Consider the following 20,000-nt stretch of genomic DNA (forward strand, 5'->3'; position numbering starts at 1 on the left):
CTACATTAAAAAAATCAGTCTCCATCCTCTTCAGTGCATCACTGATGGCCTCATCTGGACATTCATATGAGAACTGTTTACATGTTGATCTCAGCCTCTTCTCTTTGAGAACAGCCTCCTCATTCATGACTTCAAACATCTCTCTTGCTAAAGCTTGAGCTGAGGCAAAGCCATTACCTCGAAACTGGTTTTTGTTTTGCTAAGCAGGTCCACTGCCATGTCCACTTGCATGGAAACCGACTGCATCAGGTTACTGACATTTTCAGTTCTGTTGAGTATGTCATAACAGACAATTGAGCAGATAGAAAAACGAAAGGATCCAATTTCTTGACATGGTTTTTCAAGACACCATCTGTTGGTGGAAGATGCAAACAGGGTGAATGTCTTCTGCAGGTATCCAAAATAACTAGTTGTATCTTTGGAGCTTTGTGCAGCATTGTCCACTACCAAGTTCAAGGTATGCGCTGCACAAACAATGCTCTGGGGTTTATTGCTGGCAATCTAGCCAGAACATCTTTCCTTTTGCCCTTTGTGTTTGCCCCGTTGTCATATGACTGCCCCCTGCAATCCTCAAAAGCTATGTTCAGGTCTTCAAGCCTCTGTAAGATAAGACTAGATAGCACTTCCACTGTTGAGGCTTCAGCTTCAAGGAAGCCCATGAAGTGCTCCTCTTAACTTGTGGCTTGTCCTCCTCTGACACAGTCCTAATGACAACTGATAGTTGCTCTGTGTGGCTTATGTCAGGGGTATAATCCAGTATAGAAAAGTGGAAAAGTATTTGCAGAGTTTGATGTCACTTACAATTGCATCCATGATCTGTCCACTGATGGTGGTGGTGTTGTTTTTTCCCAGGTATGTTATCATGTTCCCCGCTCCACTCTGTATCCTATCTATATGTTGCTTTAAGACAGGATCGAATTTGGCCATAAGCTCCACTTCTTTCAGGAAGTTGCCATTATTGGGGTGGAAAAGTGAGTCTGTGGACCCTCTCAGAGCCATGTTTCTCTCAGCTAGGGACTGGATTATTGACACTATTCTCTTCAATACTTCCCACCACCTCCTTCTCTCTGTCTCAATAAGAGCCATTGCCTGGCTGTCAGTTGTCTGGCACTTTTTAAAGCAAATCTCCAGTTCTTTCCATGCCTTCATGTTTTGCTGATGTTCTGGGCTATTTTCATGAGATTTCAAAACCTGGGTGCCATTCTTCCAATCATTCAGTCTATCAGCTTAAAGTCCTTCTGTGAGAAGAGTTTGCAACAGAATCAATAAAAACAATTTTTTGTCCTAGAATAGACAAGCCAGCTTCTTTTTATCTTCTCACCATTGATTAAAACAGAATAAAAGTAATGATAATGGCAACTTCGTCCATCCTCTCTTTTAGGAAAAATGAAATCCCTCTCGACCTGATAAGGTCCTCGGGTGCCTAATTCAGCTCTTACTTTATCAGACAGGGCAGGCCAGTCTGCAGGATCCAGAGGTGGTGGGTTATTGGACTCAGCATCAGAGAGAGATTCATAAGGGGAAGAGGCAGAATTTGGGGACCTCTCAGCAGCAGTTACTGGCTCAGTGGGGGTAGGTGAGGTGCTGAGGTGCTCTTCAGTTGCGGTCAAAGTTGAGGTAGACAAAGTGTGATGTTTAGATGCAGTGTTTGAAGAGGCTGGATCACTTTGGTCACTGGGAGCAAAATGAGATGACGTTGATGGAGATGTTGAAGACCCTTGTAGGTATTTTAGGAGTGAATCTTTTAAAAATTTTGAAGAGACCAGACATGAGCAATACTCCCAACAGAGAAATGCAACCCAATAGCATACAGTGACAAGTACTTATTACAACAAAGATTAATAAAAGTGTAATATGAGCAATATAAAAATGCCTAAAATAGTCTAACAGACAACAAAAGCAAGAAAATAAAGGCTACATATTGTAATTTTTTGTAGATGTTAGCCAGCAAGCTAGCTAGTTAGTCTAATAAGCCCCCTACCTTTCATTTCTATTTTGTGAATACAGTGAAAAATGATATAATTAAACTTGAAATATTTCAGTTCATGTCACTTTTATTTTGTTCGAACAATATTTTAATCAGTTCAGCAGTTAGCTAAAATCAGTACTTAAATTATGTTAACTGGCAAAAATATTTTTGCTTAATATGTGGGTGTAGGAGCGCATGATGGTCACAAGAGGGACAAAAAAACCCCTCTCATATGGCACCCCCCTGTCATTTTTTGCCCTAGGCAACTGCCTGTGTCGCCTATGCCACGGGCTGGCCCTGCACACACACAGTAGCAGTATCTGCAGCAATACTTTGCGTGTTATTTGTTGTTCCCCTCAGGATGGTGATAAAGTGATCAGGTTGTGGATCCATGAGGTTTACCGCGTCTTCTACGATCGCCTGATCGACAACGAGGACAGAAAGACCTTCTTCAACATCGTTCAAGAGACAACCTCCACCTTCTTCAAACAGACCCTAGATAAGGTGCACTCCCTCTGTTCCCTACGCCCTAGTGTGCCCCAGACCTTGGAACCAAACCACACACACACACACACACACCTTATTCACTGTTCAAATTCAAATGATCTTTATTGGCATGACAGATGTATTGCCAAAGCATTTAAAAGGGGTAAAGATTACAAACAAAATTACAAAATCAACAAACAAATGAATACAATAACAAATAAATAAATAGCAAAATGAAAGCATTAAATTTACAGGTATGCGTGAGGTGTGTGTGTGTGAGTGTGTGTGTGTGTGTGAGTCATGAGCGCGTCACTGATTGGTGGACTCTTTTGTGATAGGCGTGGATGTATGGAGCTGCCAGGGAAATATAGTCTCTTTTTTCTCCCAGTAAATACTGGAGTTTTGTGTCGTTCTCCAGTTTGATGCAGTCCGGACAAATCCGCTCAAATTTAGGAAAGAACTGTTTTGGAATTTCCTGGTAGTTTGGACAGGATGTGAGGAAGTGGAGCTCTGTCTCTACCTCTCCTTGGTTACAGTACAGACAGAACCTGCTCTCTCTGGGCAGCCAGCTCTGTCTGTATCTGCCCCTCTCTATAGCCAGGCTGTGGTCACTGAGTCTGTACCTGCCCCTCTCTATAGCCAGGCTGTGGTCACTGAGTCTGTATCTGCCCCTCTCTATAGCCAGGCTGTGGTCACTGAGTCTGTATCTGCCCCTCTCTATAGCCAGGCTGTGGTCACTGAGTCTGTATCTGCCCCTCTCTATAGCCAGGCTGTGGTCACTGAGTCTGTACCTGCCCCTCTCTATAGCCAGGCTGTGGTCACTGAGTCTGTATCTGCCCCTCTCTATAGCCAGGCTGTGGTCACTGAGTCTGTATCTGCCCCTCTCTATAGCCAGGCTGTGGTCACTGAGTCTGTATCTGCCCCTCTCTATAGCCAGGCTGTGGTCACTGAGTCTGTACTCAGGTATTCTGCTGTTGTGTATTCTCTGTTTAGCGCAAAATAGCATTGTAGTTTGCTTTGATTTTGTGTTGTTTCAGTCCAGTAAGTGAGATAATATTCTTTCTGTGTGTTAATCATTTGGTTGGGCCGAATTCTGTGGATGAGGTGGTCAGTGTCTTGAGGTGGTCAGTGTCCTGAGGTGGTCAGTGTCCTGAGGTGGGTCAGTGTTAGTCAGATTAGTTTGTTTGTGGAGTCTCAGGACCAGCTGAATAAGGGGGCTTTTTACTATGTTGGCTTCATGGTTTTTAAGGGCTTTAAAATGATAAGACTCTCTCTCTCTCTCTCTCTCTCTCTCTCTCTCCCTTTCTGTCTCTCTCTCTCTCTCTCTCTCTCTCTCCCTTTCTGTCTCTCTCTCTCTCTCTCTCCCTCCCTCCCTCCCTCCCTCTCTCTCTCTCTCTCTCTCTCTCTCTCTCTCTCTCTGTCTCTCTCTCTCTCTCCCTGTCTCTCTCTCCCTCTCCCTGTCTCTCTCTCCCAGCTCCTGTGCCATCTCTCTCCGAGTGGTAATGTATCAGATGAGAACATCAGATCCCTTTTTTTCGGGGACTATGCCATAGCGGATTTGGACGCGAACAGAAGCTACGATGAGATCCGAGACCTTCAGTCACTGACCAGAGTCATGGAGCATCACCTGCAGGAGTTTAACAGTATGAGCACCGCCCCCATGAGCCTGGTTATGTTCCAGTTTGCCATCGAGCACATCTCCCGAATCTGCCGCGTGCTGAAGCAAGACAACGGCCACATGCTCCTTGTGGGCATCGGGGGATCCGGACGCAGCAGCGCCGCCAAACTCGCCACCTTCATCAGCCGGTATGAGCTCTTCCAAATCGAGCTCACCAAGAGCTACGGCAGGTCTGAGTGGAGGGACGACCTGAAGCGTGTGATGACCAAGGCTGGGGTGGAAGGGAAAAAGACCACCTTCCTCCTAGGGGATGGACAGATGAAGGATGAGATGTTTGTGGAGGATGTGAACACGCTTCTGAACACCGGAGACGTGCCCAACATGTTCGCCCAGGACGAGCGTGCTGAGATTGTGGAGAAGATGCAGAGCGTCGCCAAGAGCGAGGGGAGAAAGATCGACGCCACACCACTCTCCATGTACAATTTCTTTATCGACAGAGTTAAAGACAACCTGCATATTGTTCTGGGTAACACACACACACACACACACACACACACAGAAGGTGAATTTTATTCTGCTCACATTTTTTAATAGTTACATTTGATGTTCTGTAAAATCCACACACACACACACACACACACTGATACACAGCACTGACACTGGAGATCTCTTTATCAGCAGTGTGTGATGTACACGTCCATGTGAATGATCTGTTGCTATGGCAACAATAAGGTATGAGAGTGAGTGCATTAATATAAACCTGCTCTACAGTCAAAGCTGCTGTTAGAGAGAATTAATCAACACCTTCTGACCAATCAGAGTCCAGTACAGTACATTGGCTGTTTATTCCTTTCGGAGCTGCCTAAACTGCAGAGTGAATAACACAGATATTAATATCAATCTTATTCTATTAATAATAGTAAATAATATATTTTATATTGATAAAATCATATACACATATGTGAACACACACACTTCTCACTTATTTATGTGTGTACCTCACATACTGTGGTGTTTGTTGTAATGTGTGGCACAGCGATGAGTCCGATCGGCGATGCATTTCGGAACCGCCTGCGCATGTTCCCGTCTCTCATCAACTGCTGCACCATCGACTGGTTCCAGGCTTGGCCCACAGACGCACTGGAGATGGTCGCTAACAAATTCCTGGAAGACGTGGAGCTGGAGAATCAAATAAGGACAGAGTGAGTGTGTGACCTTTGACCTGCAGCAGTGTTACATCTGGTGCTGTTATTTATAACACACACACACACATACACACTCTCTCACACACACACACACACATACACACTCTCACACACACACACTCATACACACACACACACACACACACTCACACACACACACTCACACACACAAATGCAATGATATACTTGTTGGTTAGTTGGTTAACAGTTCCAAGCCTCACAGAATGAGTCTCTCCCCCCCACCCCCCCGTCCTGCACTCTTCGTCTCTCAGGGTGGTGGAGATGTGTAAGGCGTTTCAGGAAAGTGTCCAGAAGCTCTCAGAGCGATATTACTCACAGCTTCGCCGGCATAATTACGTCACTCCCGCATCTTACCTAGAGCTGATCCTTACCTTTAAGACACTTCTGAAGGCCAAACGCAATGAGGTGGACACTTTCAGGAACCGCTACCTGATTGGCCTGGATAAACTGGACTTTGCCACCTCACAGGTCACAAACACACCTGTCTGTCTGTTACTGAATATTGAATATGCACAGAATGATTCAGATAGTAATTGTGTGTGTGTGTGTGTGTGTTTGTGTGTGTGTGTGTAACAGGTAGCAGTGATGCAGCAGGAGCTGACTGCTCTTCAGCCCGAGCTGATCCGAACCTCGGCTGAGACAAATGAGATGATGGTGAAGATCGAAAAGGAGACGTTGGAGGTGGATGGGAAGAAAAAGATTGTCGCTGCTGATGAGAAAGTAGCTAATGAGGCTGCAGCAGCTGCCAAAGCCATTAAGGTTCAGGAATATTTCACTGATTATCTCAGATTCTACAGCACATTCTCAAACTGTAAAAAATCTGTTATCTATTTATAGAATGGTTAAGTGATTTTGGCTTAAACTGTTCCTTTTAGAAATGAGTAGAAATTTTTATAAATGTCTCTTACTGTCTGAAAGCACATACTGTCTGACTATACACCGATCAGCCATAACATTATGACGACCTGCCTAATATTGTGTTGGTCCCCCTTTTGCTGCCAAAACATCCCTGACCCGTCCAGGCATGGACTCCACTAGATCCCTGAAGGTGTGCTGTGGGATCTGGCACCAAGATTTTAGCAGCAGATCCTTTAAGTCCTGTAAGTTGTGAGGTGGGGCCTCCATGGATCGGACTTGTTTGTCCAGCACATCCCACAGAAGCTGGATTGGATTGAGATCTGGAGAATTTGGAGGCCGAGTCAACACCTCAAACTGGTTGTTGTGGTCATCAAACCATTCCTGAACCATTTCTGCTTTGTGTCATGGTGCATTATCCTGCTGAAAGAGGCCACAGCCATCAGGGAATACCGTTTCCATGAAAGGGTGTAGATGGTCTGCAACAATGCTTAGGTAGGTGGTACGTGTCAAAGTAACATCCACATGGATGCAGGACCCAAGGTTTCCCAGCAGAACACTGACCAGAGCAGGACACTGCCTCTGCCGGCTCGCCTTCTTCCCATAGTGCATCCTGGTGCCATGTGTTCCCCAGGTAAGAGACACACACGCACCCGGCCATCCACGTGATGTAAAAGAAAACGTGATTCATCAGACCAGGCCACCTTCTTCCATTGCTCCATGGTCTAGTTACTGTATGTCAGTGCTCATAATGTTATGGCTGATCACAAGGGTGTAACTTTGGTTTGAGAAGTGGTGGGGACACACAAAATTGGGGAAGATATTTTGATTTGAATCCAGGAAATAATGAAGTTGATTATAAAGATAAATTCTACAAAAAAGAACAGTAGGCTATTAAACTATGTATATAAAAAAAATGTCTTACTTTCTTTATTGTTTAATAGGGCCGATCACCAAGACCTGAGAGAATCATTTTATCAAGTAAAAAATCTTCATCATTAATGTTTTGTGTGTGAATAAAATGTAAATAATGTGAGACCCAATTTCCACTGTTAAACAAACTTTTATTTTAAACTGAGCACTGTAGATGATAATGTAAAATAAATGACCTGTAGAACAGGATGTCTGTCAGAGACACGCCCACCAAACCACAGGGTTAGGGTTAGGACATTGTCCAACATCTGTACAGGACATTGTCCTCCATCTGTCCATTCAATCCCATCTCTCCATGTGTCCTTACTGTCCACCTCATCTGTTCTCTGATATGAAAACCACTGAGTTATGATCATATTGAGTCTAACATTAAACTACCCTCCAGAGTCTGCTGGTCACACAGAGCTGAGAGAAAAATTTAAGGTCAACTCGTTTTCATGCTACACAGAATCTTCATGAAAATATGATAATCAAATACAAATTCAAATTTTATTTGTCACATACATTTACATACACAGTACGACATGCAGTGAAATGTTTTTTCACGACTGTCCAGCATGTAAACATTTATAAAAAGTATTTTAGAAAGAGATCCATAAAAAATAAAGATAAAAGTAAAACTAGAGTATCTTAAAAGTATAAAAATAGAAAATCAAGTAAATAAAATATAATATAGATGAATAAAAATAAAATATGAAAATATAGGTGTAAATAAAAATATAATATAAATAAAAAAATAAAATATGAAAATAGGTGTAAAAATATGAAAATATAGGTGCAAGGTGATATATACACACTAACAAAGTGGTATATACACATAAATGCAGACATGAACGTGATGGGATGTTTGTGTATATGGCATATACTGAGGTGATCCAGTGTTTATCATTAAAGTGTCCATGTGCTGGAATAATTGTATAAAGTGACTTGTGTCAGTCCAGTGTCAAAGTGTCAGTTTGTGCAAAGTGATGAAAAGTGATGAAAAAAAGAAGAGAGAGTCCCCGTATCTGTATCAGGTTCTAGGTGTTTCCTGGTTCAGACTCCGAATGGCCTGCAGGAAGAAGCTCCTCCTCATTCTCTCTGTGTTTGCCTTCATGGAGCGGAAGCGCTTCCCTGAACGCAACAGAGAAAAGAGTCCATTGTTGGACTTCACAATCTTCCTGGCTCTGATCCAGCACCGCTTGCTGTAGATGTCCTGCAGGTCAGGGAGCTCGGTGTGGATGGTACATTCAGCTGAATGCACCACTCTCTGGAGGGCTCACCTGTCCTGCATGGTGCTGTTCCCGAACCAGGAAGTGATGCTACCTGTCAGGACGCTCTCAATGGTGCAGGTGTAAAAAGTCTTTAGCACCTGAGAGGGAAGTTTAAAGTCCCTAAAGTGTCTCAGGTGGTATAGACGCTGCCGGGCCTTCTTCACCAGGGTGTTGGTATGACAGGAGCAAGTCAAGTCCTGCGTGATGTGAACACCTAGGTACCGGAAGCTGTCCACTCTCTCCACTGGGGTTCTGCTGATCGTGGTCGGTTGGTATGACTGCTCCTGCTTTGTACTGAAGTCCACTATTAACTCCTTAGTCTTGCTGATGTTCAGGAGTAGGTTGTTCACCTGGCACCAGCTCTCCAGGTTTTTAATCTCCTGTAGGTAGGCCGTCTCGTCGTTGTTTGAGATCAGGCCCAACACAACAGTGTCATCAGCAAACTTAATGATGGTGGTGGAGTTGGAAGTGGCCACATAGTCATAAGTGTACAGTGAGTACAGCAGGGGGCTCAGAACACAACCTTGAGGAGCTCCAGTGCTGAGGGTGATGGAGGATGAGGTGTGTTTGCCCATCCATATGGCTTGTGGTCTGTCTGTCAGGAAGTTGGAAATCCACTGGCACAGGGGTGTGCTGAGACCTAGGACCTCCAACTTAGAGGTGAGTGTGGAAGGAATTATGGTGTTGAACGCTGAACTGTAGTCCACAAACAGCATTTTTACATAATTCCCTTTTCTGCAGTCCAGCTAGCTTGTTGTTGTGTGAAGGAGGTGTGAAATGGCGTCCTCAGTGGAGCGGTTTTGCCTGTACACAAACTGTAGCAGATCCAGTATGTCTGGTAGTGATGCAGTGATGAAGTCTCTGACCAGTCTTTCAAATAGTCTTTGAGGCAGGTGGGCTGGGGTTTCTTCAGGACAGGAACAATGGTGGACTGTTTGAAGCATGAGGGGACTGTAGACTGTTTCAGGGAGAGGTTGAAGATCTCGGTGAACACCGGTGCTAGCTGGTCAGCGCACGCTTTCAGAACCCGACCTGTGATGCCATCTGGTCCTGCTGCCTTCCTGGTGTTCACTCTCCTGAATGCCCTCCTCACGTCATGCTCCGAGATGGTGAACGCGTTAACCTCACCGGCTCTCTCAGCATGCATGCTGTTTGTGCTGCTAGTGCTGCTAGCGTGATTAGCTGCAGCCTTGAAGCGAGCATGAAAAGTGTTTAGCTTGTCTGCCAGAGAAGCGTCTGCATTCCCCATTCTGGAGGATTGTGTTTTATAGTCCGTGATGGTTCTAAGTCCCTGCCACAGGCTCCTAGAGCCACCATGTTGGAATTGCGACTCTAGTTTCCTCCCGTAGCGCCGCTTTGCCTCCTTCACCATTCTTTGCACACTGTAAGACGCAGCCTTGTAGTCGTCCATGTTCCGTTCCATGCTCAGGGTGTCGTGGATGGTCTTATCCACCCACGGCTTCTGGTTGGGAAATGTCCTGATGATGGTTTTCTGTACTGTATCATCCATTAGTTTCCCTATAAATCCCACAACTGCTTCCGTAAACATGCTGACGTCATCAGAGCTGCGCCGAAACATGTCCCAGTCTGCGTCATCAAGAGTGTCCTGCAGAGCGGCCACCAATTGGTCCGTCCAGCGTGCGACCTCCCTTTGCACCGGGGCTTCCTGTTTCAGCCTCTGTTTGTATACAGGCATGAGGAAGATGGCGGCATGGTCCGATTTCCCAAATGGTGGTTGTAATTGTGCTTGTAGCTGTTCTTAAATAGTGTGTAGCCGTGGTCTAGTGTTCTTTTGCCCCTGGTGGGGCAGCTGATGTGCTGATGGAAATTCGGCAGTGCGCGCTTGAGGTTGGCACTGTTAAAATGACCCAAAACAATGAGCGTGGCATCCCGGTGCTGTGTCTGGTGAAGGTGGAATATAAACGGCACTGACTATGACTGATAGCTAAATTCCCGAGGGAGATAAAACGGGTGACATTTGATGGTCAGAAGTTCAAGATTCGGTGTGCAGGAGCGTGAGAGGGGAACAATGCTCGTGCTGTCACACCAGTGGTTGTTCACCATCAGACACACTCCACCTCCCCTTGTCTTCCCCAAGTCCAGTGTTCTGTCCATGCGGTAAACCGAGAAGAACTCTCGATGGCTCGATGGCGTGGTCCGGTACCGCTGGGTTCAGCCATGTCTCAGTGAAGCAGAGAAGGTTGCAGTCCCATTGTTTTCCAGTGACTGGACTTTGGCTAACAGGATACTAGGTAAAGGAGCGCGGTGTGCACGTGCCCTCAACCTGTTCCTGATGCCGGCTCGTTTTCCTCGCGGACGCCGGTACAGGTCGCATCCTTTGTTCTTCCTCAGGATCTCGCTTGGCCAAGATGGGTCCGGGTTCAAAAATGGTGAAAGGTGAGTGCATTGTGCACCAATAGAAATAAGAGTGGCCCTGTCGTACGTAGTGATGGCCATCTTACAAAAAGAAACCGGTGTATGTGTGAAAAATACGAAAAATAAAGAAAAACAAGCAAGGTTTGGTCGGAGCAGTCGTGACGGCAGCCGACCTCACTGGCGCCATCTTGAATCTGTTGCTCATCTGTTGCTGTGCCGGTGTGCCGGCGTTCCTGGACACGGTCAAGTGCATCGACACAGACCCCAGTGTCCCCAGTGGAAATTACGCCCCTAGCTGATGGGTGTATAAATGTCTAAATAAATTTCAGTTCATTTCAATTTTCATTTACATACACTACTGTATGTAAGTGTAACCAGAAGTTTAGTGATGTGTAGAAGTGATTTGGTCTGTTTCTCTTTCTAAGCACTATAATACAGGTTATCAGCATGGGTTTGAGGAGCAGTACAAAGAAGAAGACTGTGTATGATGGTGGACCAGTAACTATTAACATTCCTGTATTAATAATTGTTTGTGGGTTTTATACTCATCAGGATGAGTGTGAAGGAGACCTTGCAGAAGCAATGCCTGCACTGGAAGCAGCTCTTTCAGCTCTGGATACACTGAAACCTTCTGACATCACAGTGGTGAAGTCCATGCTGAACCCTCCTGGTCCTGTTAAACTCGTCCTGGAGTCCATCTGTGTAATGACTGGCATCAGACCTGAGAGGAAACCTGATCCTGGAGGTTCTGGTGAGAGACTGATATCTAATCTATCTTCATGAAAAACATCACTTCTTCACACATTTACTCATACTGACGTTGCTGTAATACATAGCAGTGATCTGGCATATACATGGACTTTAAAATACTCAAAGTAGCTTCTTAATGCTAGTCAAGATGAACAGTAATAATAGAGATCTACACTAATAAAAGCCATTTGCCTTACACATGGTCCAGGGGACTGTCAAAGAAAAATACAAAGAAGCTATGGGACAGCTACTTTTCCTGGCACAAACACCCGTGCATTCACAAAAGCTTCCACATTTGTCTCCTTTTCACATAGGTAAGATGATCGAGGATTATTGGGGTCCATCCAAGAAGCTGCTGGGGGACATGAAGTTCCTGGAAAGCCTCAAAGCCTTCGATAAAGACAACATCCCTGCTGCCAACATCAAGAAGATCCGTGAGAAGTTTATTGACAATCCTGATTTTCAACCTGCGCTGATTAAAAACGTCTCATCTGCTTGTGAGGGGTTGTGCAAGTGGGTCCAGGCCATGGAGGTGTATGACCGTGTGGCCAAAGTGGTGGCTCCAAAGAAAGAGAGGCTCTGCAGGGCAGAGGAGGAGTTAGCAGTTCAAATGAAGACTCTCGCAGTGAAACGCAGTGAACTGAAAGCTGTGGAGGACCGTCTGTGCTCTCTGAATGACACGTTTGCTGTGATGATGCAGAAGACCAAGGACCTGGAAGACAACATCCAGCTGTGCTCACAGAAACTGGTCCGGGCCGAAAAGCTGATCTGTGGGCTGGGTGGAGAAAAGGACAGATGGACAGAAGCAGCACGATCATTGGAAATCAAATACACCAATCTGACTGGGGATGTGCTTCTTTCTTCAGCCACAGTGTCGTACCTGGGGGCTTTTACAGTGGATTACCGTATGGAATGCCAGCGGGAATGGTATAAAACTTGTATGAAAAGGAAAGTACCATGTTCTGAAGACTTCATGCTTAGCAACACCCTCGGCAATCCAGTTCTGATACGGGCATGGCGGATCGCTGGGTTACCCATAGACGCTTTCTCCACAGACAACGGCATCATTGTGTCAAATTCCCGCCGCTGGCCACTCATGATAGACCCTCAGGGACAGGCCAACAAGTGGATCAAGAACATGGAGAAGACCAACAAGCTGGCCATCATCAAGCTCTCGGATAGTAACTATGTGCGAACCTTAGAAAACGCCATACAGTTTGGAACCCCAGTCCTCTTGGAGAACGTGGCTGAGGAGCTGGATGCTGTTCTAGAGCCTGTTCTCCTGAAGCAGACATTCAAGCAGCAAGGTGTAGAATACCTGAAGCTAGGCGAGAACATCATTGAATATTCCCAAGACTTCTGGTTCTACATAACCACAGGGTTGAGGAACCCACATTACCTGCCAGAAGTGGCCGTGAAGGTGTGTTTGTTGAATTTTATGATAACACCTCTCGGGCTGCAAGACCAACTTCTTGGCATTGTTGCCGCTGAAGAGAAACCAGAACTGGAGGAAAAGAAAAACCAGCTCATCCTGGAGAGTGCAGCCAACAGCAAGAAGCTTAAAGAGATCGAGGACAAGATACTGGAGGTTCTTTCCTCATCTCAGGGGAACATCTTGGAAGATGAGATCGCTATCAAGGTGCTGTCGTCCTCCAAGGTGCTGTCTGAGGAGATTTCAGAGAAGCAGAAGATCGCAAGTGAAACGGAGCTGGAGATCGACAAGACCAGGATGGGATATCGCCCCGTGGCTGAGCATTCATCCATCCTGTTCTTCTGCATCTCGGAGCTGGCCAATATTGAGCCAATGTACCAATACTCGCTCACATGGTTTATCAGCCTCTATCTTCAATCCATCGCTCAAAGTGCGCCAAGCGAAGACTTATCTACTCGCATCGCTAACATCCTGGAGCACTTCACTGGCAGCATCTACAACAACGTCTGCCGCTCTCTCTTTGAAAAGGACAAGCTGCTCTTCGCACTGCTCCTCACTGTTGGAATCATGCAGGGCAAAGGTCAAATCAACGACCTCATCTGGCGCTTCCTGCTCACTGGAGGGGTTGCACTTGACAACCCACACCCAAACCCTGCCCCTGAGTGGCTGTCGGATAAGGCGTGGTCAGAGGTGCAGGCTTAAACCCAGTGTTCTTTACCAAACTAAACTTAAAGCTGTCTAAGTGATATTTATGGTAATGTTTTTGTTTGTGGATGTATTTATGGCAGCACACATTTCATATTTGAATAATTAAATGTAATTATTGGTTATTCATTATCTTTTCCTCTGGATGGAATCAGGTGGTCCGAGCCTCAAATCTCCCAAAGCTTGAAGGTCTCTATGAAGATGTGATTGAAAATGTGGCTGAGTGGAAGAGGGTTTACGACTCGAGCCAGCCTCACAAGGAGCGTTTCCCGGGTGAATGGGGCACCCTGGGGGGCATGGAGCATATGGCAGTGCTGCGCTGCTTTCGCCCTGATAAACTTGTTCCTGCTGTGCAGCAGTTCATCGTGGAGAACATGGGAAGAACCTACATCGAACCGCCGACGTTTGACTTGGCAAAAAGCTACAGTGACTCCAACTGCTGCTCACCACTAATCTTTATACTCTCACCAGGGTCAGATCCCACTGCAGGTGAGTGTGTGTGTGTGGGTCTGTGTGTGTGTGTGTTTCATGTCTGTCTGATCATCTCTCTGATCCTCAGTGTTGTTGAAGTTTGCTGAAGATGTGGATATGGGGGGCAGTAAGACCCAGGCGGTGTCCCTTGGTCAGGGACAGGGTCCTATCGCTGCTAGCATCATTGACTCTGCTCTTAGCAATGGAACGTGGGTCGTCCTACAAAACTGTCACCTCGCAACCAGCTGGATGCCAATGCTGGAGAAGATCTGTGAGGAGGTGATCACACCTGAGAACACACACCCTAATTTCAGGTAAGAAATGTGTCTCTCTCTTTCTGTGTCCACCGTCTTTCACTCTCTCTCTGTTTCTGTCTGTATCTTTCTTACTCTCAGTCTTTCTCACCATACCCCTCTCTGTCTCGATGTCTCAGACTGTGGTTGACCAGTTACCCATGCGAGAAGTTCCCAGTCAGTATCCTGCAGAATGGAGTGAAGATGACTAACGAGCCTCCTAAAGGTCTGAGAGCCAACCTGCTGCGCTCCTACCTTACTGACCCACTGTGTGACCCTGCCTTCCTCAGCAGCTCCACCCAACCACAAGCATGGAGGAAACTGCTCTTTGGACTCTGCTTTTTCCACGCTCTTGTCCAGGAGAGGAGAACCTACGGCCCGCTAGGTCACCTGTCTCTCTGTGTATCTTTGTGTCTCTCTATCTCACCTGCCTCACTGTCCGACTTCCCTCTCTGTGTATCTCTGACTTTCTGTCTCACCTGTCTCTCTGTGTATCTCTGTCTCTATGTATCTTTGTCTCACCTGCCTTTCTTTTCACCTGTCTTTCTGTCTCACTTGCCTCTTTGTCTCACCTGTCTCTCTTTTACCTGTCTCACTGTATCTGCATGTCTCAAAAAAGTTACCTGTTTCTCTTTCTTTAAGAAATATTTAAATAAAGCCATGTTATTCTTTAAGTCCTGTATATTCTTTATTTAACTTAATTATTTAACTGCAGTTGTGTTTTGTTTGTAAACAGAGGTTTGTGTCCTTCTCCAGGTTGGAACATCCCATATGAATTTAATGAGTCGGACCTGAGGATCAGCATGCTTCAAATTCAGATGTTCCTGGATGAGTATGAGGAGATTCCTCTCGAGGCACTGACTTACCTGACAGGTGTGTGTGTGTGGTTATTTATAGCTGTCTCTCTGTGTCTAAAATACAAAGCATAGTATTGGTCAGCATTTTAATGCAAAGCTGATATATTATCAGAGTTTTGTTTGTTGGAACCTGCATCAATGTCAGATACAGAGGCTCTAAGGCATTAGTTAAGTAGTTATGGTGGTCAGGGTGGCTGGTGACTAGATTGGACCATAGTCAGCGATGGACATGTGGCAGAAAGCAGATCCAATTACAGGGAGAGTGTCTTATGTATGGCATCAAGATAATAGATCTAGAGATCAGTCAGGAGATTTGTGCCAATAAAGGTCTTTCTAAAGTAGCATCTCTCTCTGTTTCTGTCCTTCTCTGTGTCTCTTGCTCTCTCTCTCTGTCTCTCTGTCTGTCTGTCTGTCTGTCTCTCTCTCTCTCTCTCTCTCTCTGTGCGCATGTGCGGTGGAGAAGCGAGTGTGGCATGTGGAGCGTGTGAGAGTGGTTGGTGTTTTGCAAATTTTTCGGCACTAAAGTGCATTTCTTTTCCGTTTAAAATCTTGGAGTATTTATATATTTATTGTGCATGTGTATGTGTGTGTGTGCGGATAATAACTGTGTGTGTGAGCGAGTGTGTGTGAGTGTGTCCGGCGCGGTATCTGTGTTCTGTGTCCGTGTTGTGTGCCCGGCACGGTGTCCATGTTGTGTGTCCGGCATGGTGTCCGTGTTGGGTGTCCGGCACGGTGTCCATGTTGGGTGTCCGGCATGGTGTCCGTGTTGTGTGTCCGGCACGGTGTCTGTGTTGTGTGTCTGTGTTGTGTGTCTGTGTTGTGTGTCTGTGTTGTGTGTCCGTGTTGTGTGTCCGGCACGGTGTCCGTGTTGTTTGTCCAGCGAGTGTTGGAGAATGTTGTCTAGCAGACGGTAACGTGGTGGGGCATGAGAACATCTCTGCCTCCAGAATGAACAGTGCCATTGTGGTGTTTCTGAATAATGTTGATGAAGTCAGAAAGCTGATCCAGAATGGAATAATTATTAATAATGAGTCAGTACTGGTTTCTCCCCTCAGTTCCTCATTTAAGAAGGTCATGTCCAATGTCCCTCCTTTTATTTCTGATGAGGCTATCTGTAAAGAGCTGTCTCGCTACGGGCGAATTGTCTGCCCCATTAAGAGAATCCCCCTTGGTTGTAAATCCCCACTGGTGAAGCACTTGGTGTCTTTCAGGAGAATGGTGTTTATGGTCTTCAAAGAAGGTGTGGAGGAGCTGAATGCTGTTTTTAAATTCACTGTTGAAGGATTTGACTACAACATCTTTGTCTCTTCTGATGCTGATATTAAGTGTTTTAAACGCGGTAAAACTGGTCATCTTGTTTGGGCCTGCCCTGAGGGGCAGAGTGACCGCGGCGTTTCTGAGCGCCCAGGGCAGGATGCAGCTGAGTCGGCTGGGGTCATTCCCCCTGTGACTACAGTTCACCCGGCTGCTGAGGGCCCCGGAGCTGCTGCTGCACCAGACCCGAAGGAGAGTGAATCCCAAGCCCAGCCTGCAGCCCAGAAGCCCACTGGAGCTACGCCAGACCCGGAAAAGCCATGCTCGGCCGAACCGGCCGCGGAAGAGCCATGCTCGGCTCAACTGGACCGGGAGAAGACATGCTCCGCTGAGAAGAGCTCAGTGGGTTCTGGAGCAGTGCATTAAGGCATTAAGGACATTAAGGAGTTTTTAAGGAACACCAAATGACAGAAGAATGTCACATTAGAAGAGTTTTTCCCTGACTGAAAACAATTTTTTCATGATGTTAAGTTCTTCAGAAGAGAAGGAGCTTTTGTTGATGTAGAAATTTTCCGTCTGAAGAAACTGATAATGAGAATGAACAGGGAAAACTCTGATGATGACTGTTGTGTGGTGTTTTTTATTTTAGAGTGGTTTTACCGTCTGTTTAGTTTTATTTATTTTATTTATTTTAATGATTGGAATTGCGAGTTTAAATATTAATGGAACAGGAGAGCAGAATAAGAGAGCTAAACTGTATTGACTTTTAAAGCAGAAGCACATTGACGTTGCCATGCTGCAGGAAACCCACAGTGATCTCAGCAATGCTGCTGATTGGGTGAAGGAGTGGGATGGGTTGGTGATTTTAAGCCACAACTCAACGCTCGCAGTTTTATTCCCTGTTCTTATTCAGTTGAAGAGATTTTAAATGGGAGGCTTTTAAAAGTGAAAGCTTTTTTATGAGAATGAGGTTTTAGTTTTTATCTGTGTGTACACTCCCACCAGTGCAGTGGAGAGGATGATGTTTTTAGACACACTGAACAATGTCATTGCTGACTGCAACACTGCAGAGATTTTAATTCTAGGTGGTGATTTTAACTGTACTACAGATATTTTAGATCGGAACCACACAGAACCTCACATGGCTTCCCATAAGCGTCTGTGGGAGATGATGGAGGCCCATGAGCTAAGTGACATATGGAGAACTTTTAATAAGAAAAAGAGACAGTACACGTGGGCCCATGCCATAGATAACACACTCTCCCTGGTGAGATTAGACCGCTTTTATGGTTTTAAACACCAGCTAACATTTTTTATGAAGTGTTTTATTGTTCCAGTAGGTATCTCTGACCATAGCATGGTACAGTGTACTATCACCTAGGAGCACCTACTGGCATTTTAACACAGCACACAGTAAAGAACACAGTAAAGAAATAATGGAGCTCCATTACAGCACAGGGGGCGCTGGTCCGCTCACGCTTCAAAGTTCTTTTTCAGTTTAGAGCAAAAGAATGGATAGAAAAGATTTATACATGCTGTGCAAACAGAATCAGGTGATCTCGTATCTGAGCCCACTGAAATTTGCCAGCAGACAGTAAGCTTCTACTCGAAGCTGTACAGCAGTGAGTGGTCAGGGGCATAAATAGTGGTCCTCATGGACCTGCCAAAGCTCTCTGGGCAAGTGGTCAGAGAGCTGGACAGGGAGCTGATGCTGGAGGAGGTTCATGAGGCTCTCCAGGGGATGGAGAATGGACGGGTGTCAGGTATAGACGGTCTCCCTGTCGACTTTTACAAGACATTCTGGGCTGTTATAGGGCAGGATGTGCTGGATGTCCTACGGGACAGCGTACGGAGAGGTGAACTCCCGTTGAGCTGCAGGAGGGCCGTCCTGACCCTGCTACTGAAAAAGGGAGACCTGACCCACCTGAAGAACTGGTGCCTGGTCTCACTACTGTGCACTGACTGCAAGCTGCTCTCAAAAGCATTAGCCTCGAGACTGACTAAGGTAATGGAGCAGCTCATTCACCAGGACCAGACGTACTGTGTGCCTGATAGGTCCATAATCGATCATGTGTTTTTAATTTGTGACATTTTGGACGTCTCCAGGCTATTGGGCTTAAAGACTGGTCTGATTTTCCTAGATCAGGAAAAGGATTTTGACCGGGTTGAACGTGAATATTTGTGGAAAGTGCTGGAAGCCTTTGGATTCAACCCAGGTTTTATAGCCATGTTCAGGGTGTTGTACAGTGACATTGAGAGTGTACTGAAGGTTAACGGTGGTTTAAAAGAGGTGGTTTTAAATACTTGGGTGTCTACCTGGGGAACAAGAAGTATTTAAACAAAAACTGGGAAGGTTCTGTAGAGCAGGTGAAGGGCAGGCTGAGCAGGTGGAAGCGGCTGGTCCCAAAGATGTCCTACAGGGGGCGAACGCTGGTCCTCAACAACCTCGCCGCGTCGTCCCTCTGGCACAAGCTGGCATGCGTGGATCCGCCACCGAACCTGCTGGTGGACTTCTTCTGGGACGGTCTACACTGGATTCCACAGAGTGTTCTCCATCTGCTGAAAGAGGAAGGAGGGCAGGGGCTGGTCCAGCTGTCCAGCAGAGCCGCAGCCTTCCGCCTCCAGTTCATCCAGAGACTCCTCACTGGACCCAGAGACTTAGTATGGAGAGCAGCAGCCAGTGGATAATTACGCACAGTTCAAGGACTGGGGCTGGACAGAGCGTTGTTTTTAATGGACACAAAAATGCTGAACATTTCAGGATTACCAGTGTTTTACCGTGGACTTTTTAAAATCTACAACGTTTTTCAGAACAAGGGCTGCAGAATGCTACACTGGCTGCTGGAGGAGCCTCTGGTGTATGGCGGGAGACTGGACATCTCCAGTGTGACCGTCCCTGCACTGTCCAGAACTCTCATCTCCTCAGGGATTATAACGCTCCGGGAGCTTGTGAACATCGCAGGGTCAGACTTGTCGAGGTCGGAGGACCTGGCAGCGCGTATGGGACTGCGGTCCCTGCGTGTTGTCAATCAGCTCCTACACCGCTGGAAATCTGCATTGACATCAGAGGAGCGTGTTCAGCTAATGGACTATTCACACACACAGACTGGTCCTACAGAGGACGAACCCTTTCCCCAGCTGAACATCGCTCCTGACCTCGACGGGTGTGCAGGCCCCCTCCTGGAGTGCCGGGGTGAAGGGGAGATGGACTTTGGGTCAGTGTCGGGGAAGCTGCTCTACAGAGCGTGTGTAAAGGTTTTAAATAAGAAGAAGCTGAGTGGGAGGGTGGACACCCCATGGAGAAGTGTACATGGTTTTACTGATGATTTTAAACCAGAGTGGATGCACTGTATAAACCACCGTTAACTAAAAAAGCTGCTGACCTCCAATGGAGGATTTTACACTGTATTATCTCTGTGAACTCTTTTATTTCTGTTCTAAATCCTGATGTTGCACATGATTGTCCTTTTTGTTCACAGAGAGAAACAGTTTTTCATGCTTTTATTCACTGCTCCAGATTAC

At 46.1% G+C, this 20,000-nt stretch overlaps 1 protein-coding gene across 1 annotated transcript in view; it reads left to right on the forward strand.

Annotated features, from left to right (window-relative positions):
- Positions 1–20,000, forward strand: part of dnah3 (dynein axonemal heavy chain 3) — a 115,173-nt gene that overhangs the window by 76,577 nt on the left and 18,596 nt on the right. The window contains exons 44-54 of the mRNA XM_058398519.1: positions 2,330–2,473; positions 3,930–4,599; positions 5,110–5,275; positions 5,551–5,767; positions 5,876–6,058; positions 11,269–11,467; positions 11,781–13,588; positions 13,759–14,092; positions 14,163–14,388; positions 14,508–14,752; positions 15,124–15,240. Coding sequence (XP_058254502.1) covers positions 2,330–2,473; positions 3,930–4,599; positions 5,110–5,275; positions 5,551–5,767; positions 5,876–6,058; positions 11,269–11,467; positions 11,781–13,588; positions 13,759–14,092; positions 14,163–14,388; positions 14,508–14,752; positions 15,124–15,240 — 4,309 coding nt within the window. The remainder of the gene's footprint in view (positions 1–2,329; positions 2,474–3,929; positions 4,600–5,109; positions 5,276–5,550; positions 5,768–5,875; positions 6,059–11,268; positions 11,468–11,780; positions 13,589–13,758; positions 14,093–14,162; positions 14,389–14,507; positions 14,753–15,123; positions 15,241–20,000) is intronic.

This window comes from Hemibagrus wyckioides, linkage group LG01 (genome assembly GCF_019097595.1).
Source record: "Hemibagrus wyckioides isolate EC202008001 linkage group LG01, SWU_Hwy_1.0, whole genome shotgun sequence".
NCBI lineage: Eukaryota > Metazoa > Chordata > Actinopteri > Siluriformes > Bagridae > Hemibagrus > Hemibagrus wyckioides.